This window comes from Apium graveolens, chromosome 11, assembly GCF_009905375.1.
Source record: "Apium graveolens cultivar Ventura chromosome 11, ASM990537v1, whole genome shotgun sequence".
Classification (NCBI taxonomy): domain Eukaryota; kingdom Viridiplantae; phylum Streptophyta; class Magnoliopsida; order Apiales; family Apiaceae; genus Apium; species Apium graveolens.
This window is the reverse complement of record NC_133657.1, coordinates 161,476,217-161,495,344: the sequence shown is the minus strand read 5'-3', so window position 1 is coordinate 161,495,344 and position 19,128 is coordinate 161,476,217. Positions and strand designations below refer to the sequence as shown.

At 40.2% G+C, this 19,128-nt stretch overlaps 1 protein-coding gene and 1 non-coding gene across 3 annotated transcripts; one reads left to right on the top strand and one right to left on the bottom strand.

Annotated features, from left to right (window-relative positions):
- Positions 1-639: 639 nt before the first annotated feature.
- Positions 640-746, bottom strand: LOC141698928 (small nucleolar RNA R71). Its single transcript, XR_012565425.1, has one exon. It is a non-coding gene; the product is annotated as a small nucleolar RNA R71 (small nucleolar RNA).
- A 13,491-nt stretch (positions 747-14,237) lies between these two features.
- On the top strand, positions 14,238-18,536 carry LOC141698583 (putative serine/threonine-protein kinase PBL5). 2 transcript variants are annotated; one of them, XR_012565163.1, is made up of 6 exons: positions 14,238-14,515; positions 15,337-15,590; positions 15,811-16,000; positions 16,158-16,543; positions 17,424-17,742; positions 18,007-18,536. XR_012565163.1 is itself a non-coding variant. In XM_074503305.1 (5 exons), the coding sequence occupies exons 1-5, from the start codon at positions 14,419-14,421 to the stop codon at positions 17,685-17,687; spliced, it is 1,191 nt and encodes a 396-aa protein (XP_074359406.1). In that variant the 5' UTR covers positions 14,238-14,418; the 3' UTR covers positions 17,688-18,001. The 2 variants fall into 2 exon arrangements, 1 of the variants encoding a protein (XP_074359406.1); XM_074503305.1 differs by lacking the exon at positions 18,007-18,536 and having other exon boundaries at positions 17,424-18,001.
- Positions 18,537-19,128: the final 592 nt, after the last annotated feature.

Here is a 19,128-nt window from a genome sequence, read left to right as displayed (position 1 = left end):
GGCGTATTTGTTTAGTTTATGTACTTACCATCATTGATCATTAGGACTCAGTGATTAGGACGTAGTAGTTAATTACTCTTTTCGGTTGTGTTTCAGGTACTTTAGCAAGCGTTTATGCAAACTCGTTCTCGTGCTCGCAAGAGGACCTTAGATACAGCTGAGGAGAAAGACGAAGTTCTTGATACTCCGGAGAAGTTAGATTTTGAGGATTCGGATTCAGGAACTGAGCAGAAAGAACCAGTAAACATGGGAGATCGTATTGTTCAAGCTGATCCAGCTCTTATGGATTTTTCTCGGCCTAAAATTGATGACATTCAGTCAAGCATCCTTCATCCGGCTATTCAAGCTAACACCTTTGAAATCAAGCCGGGCACTATTCAAATGGTGCAGAATTCTGTTTCTTTTGGAGGAGCGGCAACTGAAGACCCCAACATGCACATAAGGAATTTTGTCGAGATCTGCAGCACTTTTAAGTATAATGGCGTGACTGATGAGGCTATCAAGTTGAGGCTTTTCCCATTCTCACTGAGGGATAAAGCTAAAGACTGGTTACATTCTGAACCTGCTGGGTCCATCACTACGTGGCAAGATCTTGCGCAAAAGTTTCTGGTGAAGTTTTATCCAACGGCAAAGACTGCTGCTATGAGGAGTGCTCTTACTCAGTTTGCGCAGCAACCTACAGAATCTATGTGCGAGGCTTGGGAACGCTACAAGGAAATGTTGAGAAAATGTCCACATCATGAAATGCCAGATTGGATGGTAATCACTGGTTTTTATAATGGTTTGGGGGCCCAATCTCGGCCCATGCTCGATGCAGCAGCTGGAGGCGCCTTATGGGCTAAAAGCTATACTGAGGCGTACAATCTTATTGAGATGATGGCTGCAAATGAGCATCAAAACCCAACTCAGAGGATGACATCAGGCAAGGTAGCAGGTATTCTGGAAGTTGATGCAGCCACCGCTATTGCAGCCCAGCTCCAAGCGCTATCAATGAAGGTTGATTCTTTGGCTACGTATGGAGTTAATCAAATAGTTATAGTTTGTGAGCTTTGTGCAGGTTCTCATGCTACGGATCAGTGTTCTCTTGTCAACGAATCTGTTCAGTATGTGAATAATTATCAGCGACAACAGCAGCATGTGCCAGCGACCTATCATCCTAACAACAGAAATCATCCAAATTTCAGCTGGGGGAATAATCAGAATGCTATTCAGCCACCATATCAGCAAGGAGTGAGTAAACAGTTTAACCCACCTGGATTCCAGCAACCACAGCAGTATACTACAAGACAATCATATCCTCAACAGGGAAGTGCAGCTGCACCTACTAGTGCTGATTTTGAGGAACTTAAGCTGTTGTGCAAGAGTCAGGCGGTTTCTATCAAGACCTTGGAAAATCAAATCGGTCAATTAGCCAATGCAGTGCTCAATCGTCAACCTGGAACTCTTCCCAGTGACACGGAAGTACCAGGCAGGAAGGAAGCTAAAGAGCAAGTCAAGGCTATTACCTTAAGGTCTGGAAAAGTAGCTGATGCTGAAAAGGCAAAAGAAGTCGAAGCTGAAGTTAGAGATGAAGAATCTAAGCAAAGGGAGAAAGCGGCGGAACCAAGGAAGACTACTGTTGAACACACTCTGCCTGAGGCTAATACAGGGGAGAAACAGCTCTATCCTCCACCACCTTTTCCTAAGAGATTGCAGCAACAAAAGCTGGATAGACAGTTCGGGAAGTTTCTGGAGGTGTTCAAGAAACTTCACATCAATATACCTTTCGCTGAGGCTCTGGAATAAATGCCTAGTTATGCGAAGTTTATGAAGACTATTCTTTCAAGGAAGGTGAAACTGGATGACCTTGAAACCGTTGCTCTCACGGAAGAATGCAGCGCTGTTCTGCAGCAAAAGTTACCACCAAAACTGAAAGATCCAGGAAGCTTCACCATTCCTTGCACCATTGGCAATCTAACTTTTGACAAGTGCCTTTGTGATTTGGGAGCAAGCATTAATCTGATGCCGTTATCGATCTTTAAAAAGCTGGATCTACCTGATCCAAAACCCACATACATGTCGCTACAATTGGCGGACCGTTCCATTACTTACCCAAGGGGCATAGTTGAGGATGTGCTCGTCAAGGTGGATAAGCTCTTCTTTCCTGCTGATTTTGTTATTCTGGATTTTGAGGAAGATAAGAAGATTCCCATAATCTTGGGGAGGCCTTTCTTGGCTACTAGTCGTACCTTGATAGATGTGCAAAAAGGGGAACTTACTATGCGGGTTCAAGATCAGGATGTGACCTTCAACGTATTCAAGGCAATGAAATTCCCTACAGAAGATGAGGAGTGCTTAAAAGTGGATGTGATTGATTCTGCGGTTACTTCGGAACTCGATCACATGCTAATGTCTGATGCATTGGAAAAGGCCTTAGTGGGGGAATTTGACAGTGATGATGAAGATAGCAACGAGCAATTACAATATCTGAACGCTTCTCCCTGGAAGCGAAAGCTGGATATACCATTTGAATCTCTTGGTACTTCTGACCTCAAGAACGCTGAAGGGAAGCTCAAACCATCAATAGAGGAAGCGCCTACCTTAGAGCTCAAACCATTACCTGAACACTTGAGGTATGCCTTTTTAGGTGATTTATCTACATTACCTGTTATTATTTCAGCTGACCTTTCAGGTAGTGAGGAAGACAAGCTCTTAAGGATTTTGAGAGAATTCAAATCGGCTATAGGATGGACCATAGCAGACATCAAGGGGATAAGTCCTTCATATTGTATGCATAAAATTCTGTTAGAGGAAGGTAGTAAGCCAACTGTGGAACAGCAGCGAAGACTGAACCCGATCATGAAGGAGGTGGTGAAGAAAGAAATTCTGAAATGGCTAGATGCAGGCATCATTTATCCTATTTCTGACAGCTCGTGGGTGAGTCCCGTGCAATATGTACCTAAGAAAGGAGGTATCACTGTGGTCGCAAATGAAAAGAATGAGCTCATCCCTACTCGAACAGTTACAGGATGGAGAGTATGCATGGATTATAGAAAATTGAACAAAGCCACAAGGAAGGATCACTTCCCTCTCCCATTCATTGATCAAATGCTTGACAGATTGGCGGGACATGAGTATTTTTGTCTTCTGGATGGGTATTCCGGGTATAATCAGATTTGTATTGCACCAGAGGATTAGGAAAAGACTACCTTCACTTGTCTATTTGGCACATTTGCTTTTCGAAGAGTTTCGTTTGGGTTATGTGGTGCCCCGGCCACCTTTCAGAGATGTATGATGGCTATATTCTCTGACATGATTGGAAATAACGTCGAAGTGTTCATGGATGACTTCTCCGTCTTTGGACACTCATATGATGAATGTTTGAATAATCTGCGCGCCGTACTCAAAAGATGCGTGGAAACTAATTTGGTGCTTAATTAGGAGAAATGTCATTTTATGGTGCGTGAAGGCATTATCCTTGGGCATAAGGTCTCTAGCAAAGGTCTGGAGGTGGACAAGGCCAAGGTGGGAGTCATTGAAAATCTTCCCCCACCTAATTCGGTGAAAGGAATCCGTAGTTTTCTCGGTCATGCGGGTTTTTATCGGTGATTCATCAAGGACTTTTCAAAGATATCTAAGCCGTTGTGCAATTTACTTGAGAAAGATGTGCCTTTCAAATTTGATGATGAATGTTTGGCAGCATTCGAGACTCTCAAGGAGAGTTTGATCACGGCACCAGTTATTACAGCACCAGATTGGACAGATCCGTTTGAGATGATGTGTGATGCGAGTGACTATGTGGTAGGTGCAGTTCTGGGACAGCGCAAGAAAAATCTCTTCCATGTGGTCTACTATGCGAGTAAGACTTTAAATGGGGCCCAATTGAACTACACCACTACTGAGAAGGAGCTTTTGGCTATAGTCTTTGGCTTTGAGAAATTTCGATCTTATCTGCTTGGTACGAAAGTAACAGTATTCACTGATCATGCAGCTATTCGCTATCTGGTTTCTAAGAAGGATTCGAAGCCGAGACTCATTCGTTGGGTGCTTTTACTTCAGGAATTTGAGTTAGAGATCAAAGATAGAAAAGGTACCGAGAATCAAGTAGCTGACCATCTCTCTAGGTTGGAGAATCCCGATTCTACTCCACAAGATAGGACGTTAATCAATGAATCTTTTCCGGATGAGCAGTTGTTTGCAATTCAGGAGGAAGAACCATGGTTTGCAGATATTGTAAACTATCTTGTCAGCAATATAATGCCTCCTAATTTGACATCCGCGCAAAAGAAGAAGTTTCTGCATGAGGTGAAGTGGTATATGTGGGATGAACCATATTTGTTTAGACAGGGAGCTGACCAGATCATCAGGAGATGTATCCCGTTCTGTGAGACGGAGGGGATATTACGAGACTGCCATTCCACGGTTTATGGTGGACACTATGGAGGTGAGAAGACGGCAGCTCGTATTCTGCAAGCAGGTTTTTTCTGGCCCACCTTGTTCAAGGATGCTCATCAGTTTGTTTTAAGGTGTGATCGTTGCCAAAGAGTGGGAAATTTGTCAAGGAAGGATGAGATGCCATTAAATGTGATGCTTGAAGTCGAGGTCTTTGATGTATGGGGAATCGATTTCATGGGGCCTTTTATCTCGTCTTGCAATAATCAGTACATCTTGCTGGCAGTCGATTATGTCTCAAAATGGGTCGAAGTTAAAGCTTTACCGACAAATGATGCAAAGGCAGTGCTAAATTTTCTTCATAAGCAAATTTTCACAAGGTTTGGAACGCCTCGGGTAATCATAAGTGATGAAGGATCGCATTTTTACAACCGTAAGTTCACTTCTATGTTGCAGCGTTATAATGTGAATCATCGAGTAGCTACTGCCTATCACCCGCAAACAAATGGTCAAGCGGAAGTGTCTAACAGAGAGATAAAGCGCATTCTAGAAAAGGTTGTTTGTCCGTCAAGGAAGGATTGGTCTTTAAAGCTCGATGAAGCTGTTTAGGCTTACAGAACAGCATACAAAACTCCACTTGGGATGTCACCGTTTCAGTTTGTGTACGGTAATGGATGTCATCTACCGGCGGAGCTTGAGCATAAGGCCTACTGGGCATTGAAGAAATTGAACCTGGATTTAGATGCAGCTGGTAAGAAAAGAATGCTTCAGCTTAATGAACTTGATGAATTTCGACTTCAAGCGTACGAGAATAACAAAATGTATAAGGAAAAGGTGAAGAGGTGGCACGATAGGAAGCTACATCCTAAGTTATTTGTGCCAGGGCAACAAGTTCTGTTATTCAACTCTCGGCTCCGACTTTTTCCTGGGAAGTTGAAATCAAGGTGGTCTGGACCTTTTATTGTCAAAACTATGTTTCCACACGGAGCGGTGGAAATTTTTGAGAATGATTCGGACCAAGCATTCAAGGTTAACGGTCAGGGGTTGAAGCACTACTATGGGGACATGGCAAACCGAGAGGTGATTAGTGCCATTTTGTTGACTACGTGAGAAAGGTACGGAACGTCAAGCTAATGACGAAAAAGAAGCGCTGCGTGGGAGGCAACCCATGAATTGTTGTTACAGGAACCCTTAGAAGTTAATAACCTATCCAAAAACACAAAAAAAATCAGAAAACAGGGGCTGGAAAAAAAAAATTCCAGAGACCCTCTGCGCGCCCGCGCAGCTATGCTGAGCGGCCGCGCAGCTTTCTGCGCGCCCGCGCAGCTTTCTGCGCGCCCGCGCAGAAATGCTGAGCGGCCGCGCAGGGGTCGAGTTCCAGAAAATTTTTTACAGTTCAGAAAAAAAAAAAAACAAAAACACAAAAACCCATTACAGCCCATAAACCCACGAATTCTTTTCCCATTACCCCATGATTTTATCCCTCAACCCCACTCCTAATCTAATTTAACCTACTCCACACCGTATATATACATACACCTATCCTACATATCTCCCACAACTTCCTACACTTAAACCCTCTCATAAACATCAAAAAAATCAGTTCTTACACACTTTTATTCACAAATCAATGGCACCCAAGAGAGCACTCACTATTGACAGCAGCAGCACAGTTCCTACTGCTGATTCATCAAGGGGTACTGCTACAAGGCCTCGGTTAACTGACAGAGCCGCGGAGGAGGAGTACACTAGGCTGTTGGGGAAGCCGATTCTGAAGGAGAGGGGGTTTTTACCATCAGGGAGGGATGGTGAGTTGTTGCCCATGATTGCAGAGAAGGGGTGGATAGCTTTTTGTGAGTCACCCGAAGCAGTACCGATGAGTGTTGTTCGCGAGTTCTACGCGAACGCGAAGGCTGAAAAGAATGGGTTTTCTGTAGTTCGTGGGCTGACGGTTGATTATCATCCTGCGGCGATTCGCCGTGTGATTGAACAGCGAGAGAGGAAGCCCGGGGAGGAGAACTGGAATGAAAAGACTGCTGAGGATTTTGACTTGGATTTGATTTGTGCGACTCTCTGTCGACCGGGCACAGTTTGGAACCGCAGTCCAGCCAATAATGAGTATCGTCACTTTCCGGCGATCGCCATGAACAGGTATGCCCGTGCATAGAATGCATTTATATGTGCTAATATTTTGCCTTCTTCTCATGCACACGAGGTCACAGTTGAGAGAGCACAGTTGTTGTGGGGAATTTTGTATGAGGAATACTATGTGGACCTTGGTGAGTTTATCTACCAAGGAATTCTGAAGTTTTTGAGGGGAGCAAAGCATATGAACATCCCTTATGCATCCACGGTTACAAAGCTATGTCGTGCAGTAGGAGTGAACTGGCCGGCTCATGAGCAGTTGCAGTTGCCAGCAGCTCCTATAGATTCTGGCACTCTGAATGGGATGCAGGAGTGGACCGATGGTGAGCCTGAGGAGCATGGGCTGGGTTATCGTCTTCCAGGAGGGCGTCCAGCACGAGGTGCTACTATGGCCAGGCCAGGACGTGGTGAGGCTAGTTCTTCGAGAGCCCAGGAGGGTGCTGGGATGGGTGATGCCCAGTATAGGAGGCTTTCACGGCGGATGGATGCCATGTATGAGACGCAGAGCAGGTTTGCTCAGGAGCTCACCCTTGCGTTAGGGACTGCTTTTCGAGGCCTTAGAGCTGATATCCAGTGGCCAGTTTTTGGTGAGGACTCTGCATACCCGCCGCCTGATACTCCACCCACTGAGGGTGAAGATGATGATGACTCCGAGTAGGTATACCCTGTATTCCTTTCTACTACCTTCACTGGGGACAGTGAAGATTTTAAGTTTGGGGGTGGTAGTTAAGGAATATTTTGTGTGTGTCATATAGTTGCATATTCATGATAGTTAGTTCATATAGTTGCATAATTTTTGCCATATAGTTTTTTTTATATAGCTTTATTTGTTTGTCATATCATATAGCTCATGCATATACCATGATCCCTTTTGCAATGATTTATCGACTGAATTGTGATATTGAGGCGAGTGTAGTGATAGCATTAAAGTGATATTAAGTTGTGTAGGTTGATATGCATGCTAGAAGCACTTGTATTGTCACTAAGTCTTAGAGAATGCTTAAGGACTAGATTGTTGTTATGATCTGATTATTTTCGAGGATAATCTATTTATTATGCTTAGAATTTGATAATAGGTTCTTAGTGGTAAAGGCATGAAAAAGAAAAAAAAATGGAGTAAAAATGGAATTTGTTGCTAGTTGTGGCTAGGCGTCAAATGGCTAATAGCCGGCTCGCATGTTATGCGAGTAGTCTAGGGTTGAGCAAGATGGAGCGAAACGCACTTGCTCAGAAAAAAAAAAATTCGTAATTGATCAAGAGTGGGCTCTTTGGTATTCGAGTTATTAAGTTCTTAGGGGACTTTGTGCCTAGTGACCTAAGGCTTTTAGAGTCTGGGATCCGCTAACCTAACGCTCGTTACATGGATACCATTGTATAAGTCTTTTGTGGACCTCACTCATTGCACGGTCAAATAAGCATTTGAGTTGTAAATAAAAAGCACGATTCCGTAGTAAGCTCCAGAGTTCTTGTAGTGTTGTATATCACTTTGTGCCTAGAATTTTTATTCTTTGTATAATCGTAGGATTGCCTTGAGGATAGTCTAGTCATAGTAATTGGTCTAGTTCCAAAGCATATCTGTTAAGCATTTGCACACACCACGTTTCTGGCGGTATGTCCGTTTGCATGAGTTTCTTGATCTTTAGTGTCTAACTGCATTCGTTGAGACGTGACAATTTGGTTGGTTAATTGTAGTAAGGGGGATCGTTGCATTTTCATATAGATTGCATTCATGCATATTTTTATTTGTTTTTGAGTCTGTGACGCTTGAGGACAAGCATCGATTTAAGTTTGGGGGTGTGATAAGTGGCATTTTATACCACTTAGAACGTCTTAAAATGGCTTAAATTGGTGTCTTGAAATCAAGTATTTTGTGTATTTGATGCGTTTTTCTAGTGTTTATGCATTTCAGGATATTAGTTGCATTTCGGAGGAGGAATCATCAAGAATAAGCCTTGGTATGTGTTCACCATTGCGAGAGGAAAAGAACGGGCAGATTACGGCGAAGAAACGGAGCAAACATGGAATTTTTCCAGAAGGGTCCTGCGCGCCCGCGCAGCAATGCTGAGCGGCCGCGCAGCAGCCTTGCGCGCCCGCGCAGAAATGCTGAGCGGCCGCGCAGGGTCGGGGAAAAAGATATATTATTTTAGACTTCTACTTCTGTTTGGCTTCCAACTTCTATGTAATCTGAGTTTTATGGGACTATTATATAAGTAGATTTGAGACGTTTTTCACAGAGTATTAAGAGGAGATTATGTTTTAGATTGTGTTTTGCAAGAAGCGAAGGAGATAAGGAAGAAGACCGATTTAGCACATAGCAACGAAGAGGAAGCATATATTCTTGTGATTCTTGTTTCGTTGTAACGTTGGATGCTAGTTTTCTTGCTTTGACTTATTTACTCTTGTGACGTACTCCGTTTTAATATAATTAGTTTAGTTATTATTTTCTTGTGTTTGTTATCATGATTTCATATGAACCCATGATGGCGATAAGTTCTATTATGGGCTAATCGTGATCATGGGGTTGCAACGGATTTATTATGAAATTCTTTAGTTAATTGTTTAATACTTTAGTATGTGATGATTGCATGATATCTAGTATTAGTTGTGCGTATTCGTCTTATGTGCGTCGCGAACATATAAGATAGGGTGTTAATCTCTTGTGAAGCGACGGTGGATCTTGAGATTTAGAACTTGCCATGCTAGCATAGGTTCATGTACATTGTGCATGATTAGTGGGTAACTCTAACAGTTTTATTTGCCCTATGTAATCAAAAGGAATAACTTGTGCTTAAATCGTTGTGTTGTCAATTTCTGTAGACATATAGGAACTCAACATAATTGATGACTATTCAACTTCTATCTTAATTGTGGATGCTTGGTAGAATGGTATTAGTACAATGAAAGTTGGCTTTTATCAGTTTCGTGTTATTCGATTAGTATCATCACTGTCACATGCTAAAGGTAATAACTATGGCTATAGAAGGAAGTAATAATGAAGTTGTGATCTCATGAGTGTTTTATTATTGATAAATTGCAGTGTTAGTTAAGTGGTTAATTAAGTAGTTAATTATAGTTAATATTTAATCAACAATTGTAAGTGTTATTATCTTAACATTGAGAAGTAATCATACATTGGTGAGTGAGTTAAATTAGACAATAACTTAGTCTGAGTCTCTGAGGGAACGAACTAGAAAGTATTCTATATTACTTGCGAACGCGTATACTTGCGTGAATATTAGTGCGTGATTTCGCCCTAACAGCGTCACAGTAGGGCCCCTGTGGGGCCCGCACTTGCCACGTCAACATGTTAACGTGGCAGGTGTGGAGCCCACATTTGGGCCCCACTCTTTTAGAAAAATTATAACACCCCAATGTGAGACCCGCCTAAAATCATGTGGATGATGTTGGCTCGAGGTACCCTCTCTTTTTCTTCTGGTGGTGGTGGAGGGACAACATGATATTCTGGCATGTGCTTTCGAACTTCCTTGACAACCCACTTCGTTAACTTACCCTGGAGGATCAATGTTTTGATCTCGTCCTTCAATTGTCTACAATTTGCTTTATCGTGCCCCATGGCCTCATGATATGCATAATATTTTAAAGTGTCCCTTTTGTTGTAGTCTGTGAGGGGGGTTTCATTCCTGAATACACACTTCACTACATATTTGCATATATTTGGTCAATTGAGGCCACAAGGGGCGTGTGTGTCTGTCATTTTCTTGTGTAAGGCCTCTCTGCCTCCTTTGTTGTCTCATTGCCCCTAGCGGCCTTGTTTGGGCTTGAGTTATGTTGGTAAGTCTTCCTTCTCTCCTCGGGGCTAGATGATCTATCGCTCTTATCTTGGTAATTTCTACTAATCTTTAAATCCCTCATCGATTTTTCTACCCTCTTGAAAGGCTCATCCTTCTTATAAAACTAAGCTAGGGTTTTAGGCTCATGGGCTTGGAGGCTCTTCCAGAATTTTGACCCTTCTTTTAACCCAACAATCAAGAAATTCTTGATGGTCTCCTCGCTAATATCCCTGACCTTGGGGACCTCGACATTAAATCGAAATACTCTCCTACGGGTTCTCCCTCTCTTTGCTTAATATTTTCCAGTATGGTCACTGGCGGGGAATAATGGAGTGTGGATTGAAAATATATGTCGAACAAGTCCTCTAACTGCTGCCATGTTCTTATGGTGGCCGACCCCAATTTTGAAAATCATTGTCGGGCGCTCCCTCAGAGCGATGTCGCGAAGAGTCTACATCACGTTGGTTCTGGTACTTGGTAGACCTCCATATCTGTGTTGAACTGGATGAGATATTCAGCCGGGTCAGCCTCTCCATTGAAAAGGAGATCGGGGTTGTTCCTAAACACTCGGGGAAAAAAGGAGGTTTAAACAGCGGCCGTGAATGGAGATGAGGCCACTGAGGCCGATGACCTCCTCTTTTCTTGCTCCATTCAGTTTAGTATCCTCCTCAAATTCCCCACTATGACAATTTCCCTCCCCCTCATCACGTACATTACTTGAGCGGTGGGAGGTATGTGGCCTCTCGTGGAACCTTCCTCCACTGTCTCGCACCCAAGACTCCTCTTCCAAGTCGCCCTTACATTTTCTCTATTCAGTCCTTCTAGGAGGGGTGGCCCTTCGACGCTTACGCGGAGGAGTCACCGCGCGTTTCCTTTGCCGGGTCTCCTGATCCTTAGGATTTTTATCCTTTCTCTTTTCCTTGTTATTGTTCAACTTGAGTCTGAGGTCGTACTTGCTTAATGCTTTCCCTCTGTGATTTAGCACGCTGGTTGACTTTGACATAGCCGAAACTGGATTTTGCCCCGATCTCTTAGAAATCTGGATGCCCCGCTTGACCTGACTCGGGAGAATCTCATCCCACTCCAAAGATGCCTCCTTCTTCCGTCCCGTCTCTCCTGCCACATCATTTAACTGGTGAATGAGCCGCTTTTGAGGGTTTTTCCCTTTCCAGTTGTACTACGAAATCTTAAGGTGACGTACCTTACACTTAGCATTCCCGGTAGAGCTCTTCTCTACCCTGGAAATCCTGGTGTTGATTTCAGTCATCTGGTTGTAGAGCCCTTCTAGATAGGCTGAGACCGTTTGTCCATCAATAAGTACGGGTGGTGGCAGTGGCGCCTGGTTCTCTGGGGGGTTTGTTCTAGCCCGTTAAGGGTTCCCTTCTTGCTACCTCTTCCTGGTACTACCATCGACTTGCCTTCTTTAGTCATCTTTTCTCCCTAAGATGAAACCCCCCTCCTTCTAGCGCCAAATGTTAAAGGGAGAATTTTGTTTAACAGTGTTTCGGAGATTGACGGCCGGAGTAAAGATCAAGGGTGGCGTTTTAGGGCGGAGGAAGGTTGTCAATGGTGGTGGCCGAGCTTGTATGATGACTCCTAAATAAATAATAGGATTTTCTTTATTCTTCGTTAAGTGTCCACTTATGTCACATACAAGTGCCTACGTACCCTGTTATAGGAATCAAGTATCACGTAATACTTGGGGAACAAGTTACTTAGGTTAGGGTTAGGTTTTTTTCTACCCATGCAGCCCAATCCCATTTTTTAGTCGGGCCTTCGACCAATTAGTCATACAAATCCCGACTGACCCCACACGCTCCCTATAATCTCACGACATCTCCGCATTTTCTTCCGGTGATCGTAGGAATGTCCCGTGTTGGTCCCGAAATTTACGAATAACCTAGTCAACTATGAGTCATTTTTTCATAATGAAGCTAGAATCTACATGATACAAGCAGGTCTGGCCACCTCGGCTCGCATTAACAATAATTATTTAGAAAGTTGTGAGGTGAGCCCGTCTGGTCTCTCCTTTATTTGTCAATTAACTTGTTTTCATGGCATTTTTGCGCGATGCGAGCTCACGAGCCCAGCTCGGAGGAAGCAACCCTTCCTTTGTCAAACCTTTGGCCCAACTGATGAGCGATGCGAGCTAGTGTTCCTTGTAGAAGGTCGGTCATGTTGTAGGCCGCCAACCTACTAAGTACTAACCTAAGAATAGGATAATGTGAGCCCGCGGGCCTGGGACCATCAAAGATCATCATGTTATGGGCTCACAACCAACTCCTTTAACAGATGAACCAAAGTACGAGCCCACCGGCACAACTCGCACTTTCCACAAATTTAGGCCACTTTCATTTCTTATTCTCATATGGACTTGTTCAGGGTACATACCCAAAAATGGGTATAATAGTAATCAGTATACAATACATTTGATTCAAAGATGATTTCATTGCAGACAATAGTCAGTGATAATAGAATATTAAAATTTATCTATTAAAAAATGATTAGATAACTTTTTCTTATTTCATACCGCATTCTCAATTCTCTCATAGGCTCGAATATATTTAAAAATAATATTAATCTGCAATAATATTTTTTTTTTTGTTATGAATGATTTTTTGTACATATATTATAACATACTAAAGTATTAGGAAAAATAATTTATTTCCTTTCAAAAACTTTATCATATAACCGAAATAAACACATGTTGTATCCGTAAAAGTAAATAATAAAATTTTCATATTTTTAAAAAAAATCTGATTAATGAAATTACAAGACTCTAAACGGGAAATGAAATAATAAAAGCACTTTCGATCAAATCTGTAGTTGAACTGTTATTATCTAATCTGTAGTAGAACTTTAATCAACTAATTTCTTTCAGGGGTTCGGTCTGTGACAACCGTTTGTCACAGACGAGATATATAACAAAAGGTTTTCATCCAACGCATGTAAATAAAAAAATAGTTATAGAGACCGCGGACATTGTCTGTGGCGGTCCGGAGAAATTTCCTTTTTGCACTCTTGTCACAGACCGCTGACATTGTCTACAGCGGTTAGAACTTAATGCAGGGGTCTATTTACACTTAGTAAATACTAAATATAAATTTATTTCAGGTTTTAAGCGTAGACAATGTTCGCGGTCCATCTCTCCGGACCGCTAACAACGTCCGCAGTCCTTATAGGTATATTTTTAATCATAGCTGTTGGATAGCTATCCAACACGCCGTTTATTATATAAGGTTTCCTGGCAAACCGCCGTAAGAGACCCGCCCTCTTTCTTTCACTCAACACAACTAATAATAACACATGGAAAAAGGCACCCATAAAAAGTATTCACATTTATAATATTTTAGTATTTCTATATTTTAATTTTATCTAGTGTTTCTATATTTAAAAATAAGTAATTCTAAAAAAATATTAACATACCAAAACTTTCTAGTTTGCTAAATTTTTCAGAGAATAAAAGAAAAATTCTAGCTTATCCGATGAATCATACAAAATAAAAAAACTGAATCTATATTTTGTTTTTACATATCGTAAATTTTAATTTCATAAACTCGAATTTAAAACGAGATCTATTTACTTAAATTAAAAAATCTTCTGAAATTGTAAGAGTTAAGAAATTCCAAAAATAAACGCGTCCCCTAAATGCTGCAATAACATCAGCTAGTAACTCACGGAAACCTCTTGACAAGAGTAATAATCCCCTGCAAACCACCTATCTCTTACCCTACACTCTTGCCAACGTGGCTCCATCTATTATCATAATTTTGATTCACACTTCATATTTCCATGACGTGTCAGTTTTTTACTATGAAAGTGTAAGAGATTATCATGCACCTGCAACACACTCAATAATTTCAGGACAATGGAATGTACTTTAAAAAAGTAAACACCGGAAATATAGTAATTAATTATGGAAATCAAAAATAGAAAAGAAAAACAAAAATACACACACATATATATACATTAGTCATACATATTGGCTGTCTGTGTGTGTTGTCTTCAATTCTTTCATGTTTGTGTAGTGCCTGAGCAGAACAAATTTACATATATAGATACATACAGAGAGAGAGAGAGGGAGAGAGAGAGGGAGAGGTGAAGGAGAGAGATGGGTTGTTTTCCTTGTTTTGGAGGTTCAAAAAAACAATCAAACAAAAAGATTAATAGTAACAATCAACAAGATGATCAAGCAGATTCTGCTTCAGGTTTGGTGTTTTTTGTTTAAGTTTTGATTTTTTTTGTCAAGAAAATTGTGAATTTTAGTTAATGTATCAGTTTCTGCAAGCTAACAAGTAGTTGGGCAGTTCTTGATTTCTTGAATTTGTGTTCTTTGATGATTTAATGAATTTTAGAACAGTGGTTGATGGGGTTTTAATTTTTTTTGAATTGGGTATTTTTTGATGATCAAAGTCTTTTCTTTTTAGGATTTTTTGTTGGGTTTTTGGAAAATTTTGGTTCTTGATTTTTTAATGCTAATGTAAGGTTTTTGTTAGAGATGACATATACACACACACATATATATATATATATGTGTGTGTGTATGTATATTTTGGGGTCTTGAATTGTGTTTAAGTTACACTTGGTGATGTTAATTGTAAGCTATGTGAATTATGATTATGGAGAATTGGTGATGGTTAAATTTGGATAAATATTTGTTGGAAATTGTTGGTACCTTTTATAGGTTCAAGTAAATTATACAATGCCATTTGGTAGATTGATTGAGCTTGTAGGACCCTTAGTCAAATGAAGTTTGTGGTGTAGCATCATATGAACGACATCGCTTTATTGCTTACTTGGCATTTTGAATTTGATGATTGATTTTGATCAGCCATTGTGAATTTCTTGGAAATTTTTCATTTTTTTTAAAAGTTAATTATGTATTTTGTGGTGCTTTTATACTGGAGTTTATCTTCTTGCTTTTTTATAGTGCAGTAATTTGTTCAAGCATACACCCCATGTGCAATTTATGTCACTGTTTTACAGGTTTCGGTTCTCATGTTTGTTTTATCATCTTGCATGTTTTTAGATATGTTGAAAACTACTTTAAATGACAATGTGAAGAATGAAGAGTCCAAGAAAGCTGTTGATCAAACTGTCGCTGTTCAAGAGTTAGACACAAACAAAAAGGTTGATGGAGATGTTGAAATGGAGGCGATTAAGGCAGCATCATTCACCTTTCAAGAAATGGTTGTGGCCACCAAGAATTTTAAGCCTGATCACTTTCTTGGCGAGGGTGGATTCGGCAAAGTCTTTAAAGGAATACTAAAGGATACTGGCCAGGTCAGTTGAACCTGGCTGAGTTTATTTTTTTCACTTTTAACCTGGATAAAGGGTAGTAAGGATTTAGTTTTCTGTTGGATTAATATATCTTTCCTGTTCCCTTGTTTCTCCTACCTTATTAAACTATTGTGGTTCCTCTTTCTGTTTTTTATATTCTACAAAAAAATCTGTTTGACTGTGGTGATGAAAACTGCATTCTGTTGAATTTCTTCTTTGGCAGTCGGTCGCCATCAAGCAACTAGACCGTAATGGAGGGCAAGGCATCAGGGAATTCGTAGTTGAAGTGATGACTCTAGGCTCAGTTGATCACCCCAATCTTGTGAAGCTAATTGGTTTTTGTGCTGAGGGTGATCAACGGTTGTTGGTTTATGAGTTCATGCCCTTAGGTTCTTTGGATGATCATTTGCATGGTATTAATATAACTCCAATTTTTTTAACATCTTCTATTATACTAAATCTTGGATTCTCTGTTAGTTTGTTTTTACCCAAATCCCAAAGTGCAGGACAAAAATTAATGTGCTTACCAACTATCGCTGACTCTTTTCTTCTCATATTATTATTAACTAGGTCCTAGGAGGCAACCTCTTGATTGGAATACAAGAATGAAGATAGCTGTTGGCGCAGCAAGAGGATTAGAATATTTACATAATAAGATGAATCCTCCAGTAATTTATCGTGATTTAAAAAGCTCTAATATTCTGCTTGGGGAGGAGTATCACCCTAAGCTATCCGATTTCGGCTTGGCAAAAGTGGGACCTACAGGAGACGATACCCATGTTTCTACCAGGGTGATGGGGACTTATGGCTACTGTGCACCAGATTATGCAATGACTGGCCAGCTGACCTTTAAATCAGATATTTATAGCTTTGGGGTTCTTCTTTTAGAGATCATTACGGGACGGAAAGCAATTGATTTTACAAAAAGTACTAGAGATCAAAATCTTGTTGCATGGGTAAGTTCTACTATTTTTAACTTCAGAATTTGTTAGAATTTGTTGTCTTAATCGGCTGAATTATATACTTCTAATTTTGTTATGTGAGCTTCAGGTGGAACTAAGCATGTTTGTCCTAGTTCTACTATTTGCATCAGCCGTAGTTGTATCTTCTTATCTAAGTGCCATCATGTTAGCAGTCAGTAAATAAAGGTGTCAAATGATTGATATTCACATGTAGATATGCTGTATAATATATATTTTGTGACTGTTAGAAGAGTCATGTACTGGGTTGCTATCTTTTTCAGTTGGGAATTTAAAGTAGTAGTTATAGCTGAACTATCGTGATTGATTAGAAATAGGGGCCACATGTAATAGAATCTAGAGCTTTTAGGCAAATTGTTGTTTGGTGTTACCATCAGCTATAATATTTATATATAGCACAGTAGTAATATTAATATATGGACGTGAACAATGAATAATGTTTTTCACAAATTACATTGAAGACCTATTTCTTATAATGGCTATTACAGCCTGTATAAAGTCATCCCAGCATTCATCAGCTTTATTAATGCAAATTCAAACTTAATTCCTACTTCATGTTTTAATAAAAATTAAACTAAAAGTCTATTTTCCAGCACAGCACCGTGTATTTTAACTATCGGTAATAACAGAACCTGACCATATTGCACTCCGCACAAAGACTTGTAAATGTTCATAATATGAGCAAAAAACCGGTGCTGTGTAACCTTTACATAGATAATTCATGTCTAGCATTCATAAGTGTGCTGCGAAGTATGTAGATTTTAGTCCACAAAGTTGATAGTCAAGTTATTAATTGGGTATCATTTTCAATGCATGGAATATACCGAGAAAACACTAATTCTTGAAAATTTTGTAGGCGCGACCTCTGTTTAAGGATCGAAAGAAATTATACCAGATGGCAGACCCTGAGCTCCAGGGCCATTATCCAGTAAAAGGGTTATATCAAGCTCTTGCAATTGCTGCAATGTGTGTACAGGAGGAACCTTCTCAACGGCCCGTTGTAGCTGATGTGGCGACGGCTTTGGCTTACCTTGCTTCACAAACATATGATCCTCAAGTTCACCCTGTTCAGAACTCCCGAAGACCTTATGTGAAAGACAATGAACAGAATCTCAGTTGAGCTGGAGAAAATTATGATGGACGAATAATTAGGACTAGTAATTGAGTACATACAGGTACTTTCTGATTATCAATTTTGGAACACATCATGATGACAGGTGCCCTGGTATGGAACATAGTAATATTTATATCTGCCTTTTTTGATCTTGCTTTTCTCCTTGTATATTTGAGCAGATGACGGTATGCTGGGATAGTTCTTTTTTTTTTGAAAAGCATTTGAGAAAATTGTTAGTTCATGTATCAGTTTCAGAAATCTGGAGAAATAGACTCCGGTTTTCATTTTTGAATTTTTTTTAAGTATAAACATTACATACATGCAGACACCAGTTTAAAATGCCTTGGCTGGTATGGGAACCAGCTAATGACGGAACCAGCTAATGAAAGAAACAGTGTTGTGTTTTGCTCGTAGAATCATAATTTTGATGAAGGGCGAAGATTCTTTTTAATCTATGTTATTGTTTGGAGTCACTGAAGGGAACCGGTAGTTGGTAATATTCTATAAATCATGATAAGCATTTCTGTACCAATTAAAAAACAAAAAGTTGTTCTTATATGGTTTTCTGGTTCCTGTGGGACTTGAAAGTTGAAACCTGTATTGCTTCATTAAACTGTGAGTGTGATGGATCATCAGCGCTTCTCGTAGCAGATCAACTGTTGGATTAGAGACCGGAAGAGTCGAGTAAACGACTTCCAACTAAACTTTGGATGCTTCGATTATGACTCATTTTTATGTGAGCTCCAATTATCGTACATATCAAACAGAATTTGTTAAGAATCAGTGTTAACTCCTGCTGAAGTTTAGAGTACCATTAAACCAGTTAAATTTAATTGTATTTTTTGGCACACAGACGTATAAGCCTGCATTTTTTCAATACTACCATACATAATACAACCCTGAAAAATTTGAATGCACCTACTCTGCATCTTCTCCAACTCCTGGGCTCCCCGAGATTATGATAGTACATTCATACCTGAAAAGGAGTCTAATCGCATTTTCCACAATTCGATATCATCACCACCTATCACAGTGCACGTAATCTACATTCATCCTAAGTTCTTATCCATTTCTTTTAGCATTAAGTTCTTAATTGCTATTAGGAGAGTTTTTTCTGGACAATAATTTTTGGATCTGGCCATTTCTGAACTACTGTAGGATCACGTTGATACAGTTTGCACTGTATTATTTAGGCAGTCTGTGCTATTGTTCATATAGTAAAACCAATGTCTGTGTTTTATCACCCGGAGTATCATAATTAGTATCCACATGATAATTTGCGAATGTGTGACAGTTTTTGGTACTCACAACTAACAGAGTGGTACTAAACTACTATGGTTGTCGAATTCAATACTAATCCCGGGACAATAGTTAGGGTCGAGGATAGAAAAACAATATAGAATTCAATAATAATTATAGGGACTATAATCGGGATCTAGGATAGAAA

Bases quoted from the DNA above. Each gene is read 5' to 3' on its own strand.
- LOC141698583 (XM_074503305.1), top strand. From the start codon at position 14,419: ATGGGTTGTTTTCCTTGTTTTGGAGGTTCAAAAAAACAATCAAACAAA. The intron at 15,591-15,810 runs GTCAGTTGAACC...CTTCTTTGGCAG, and splicing joins TACTAAAGGATACTGGCCAG to TCGGTCGCCATCAAGCAACT. The intron at 16,001-16,157 runs GTATTAATATAA...ATTATTAACTAG, and splicing joins TTTGGATGATCATTTGCATG to GTCCTAGGAGGCAACCTCTT.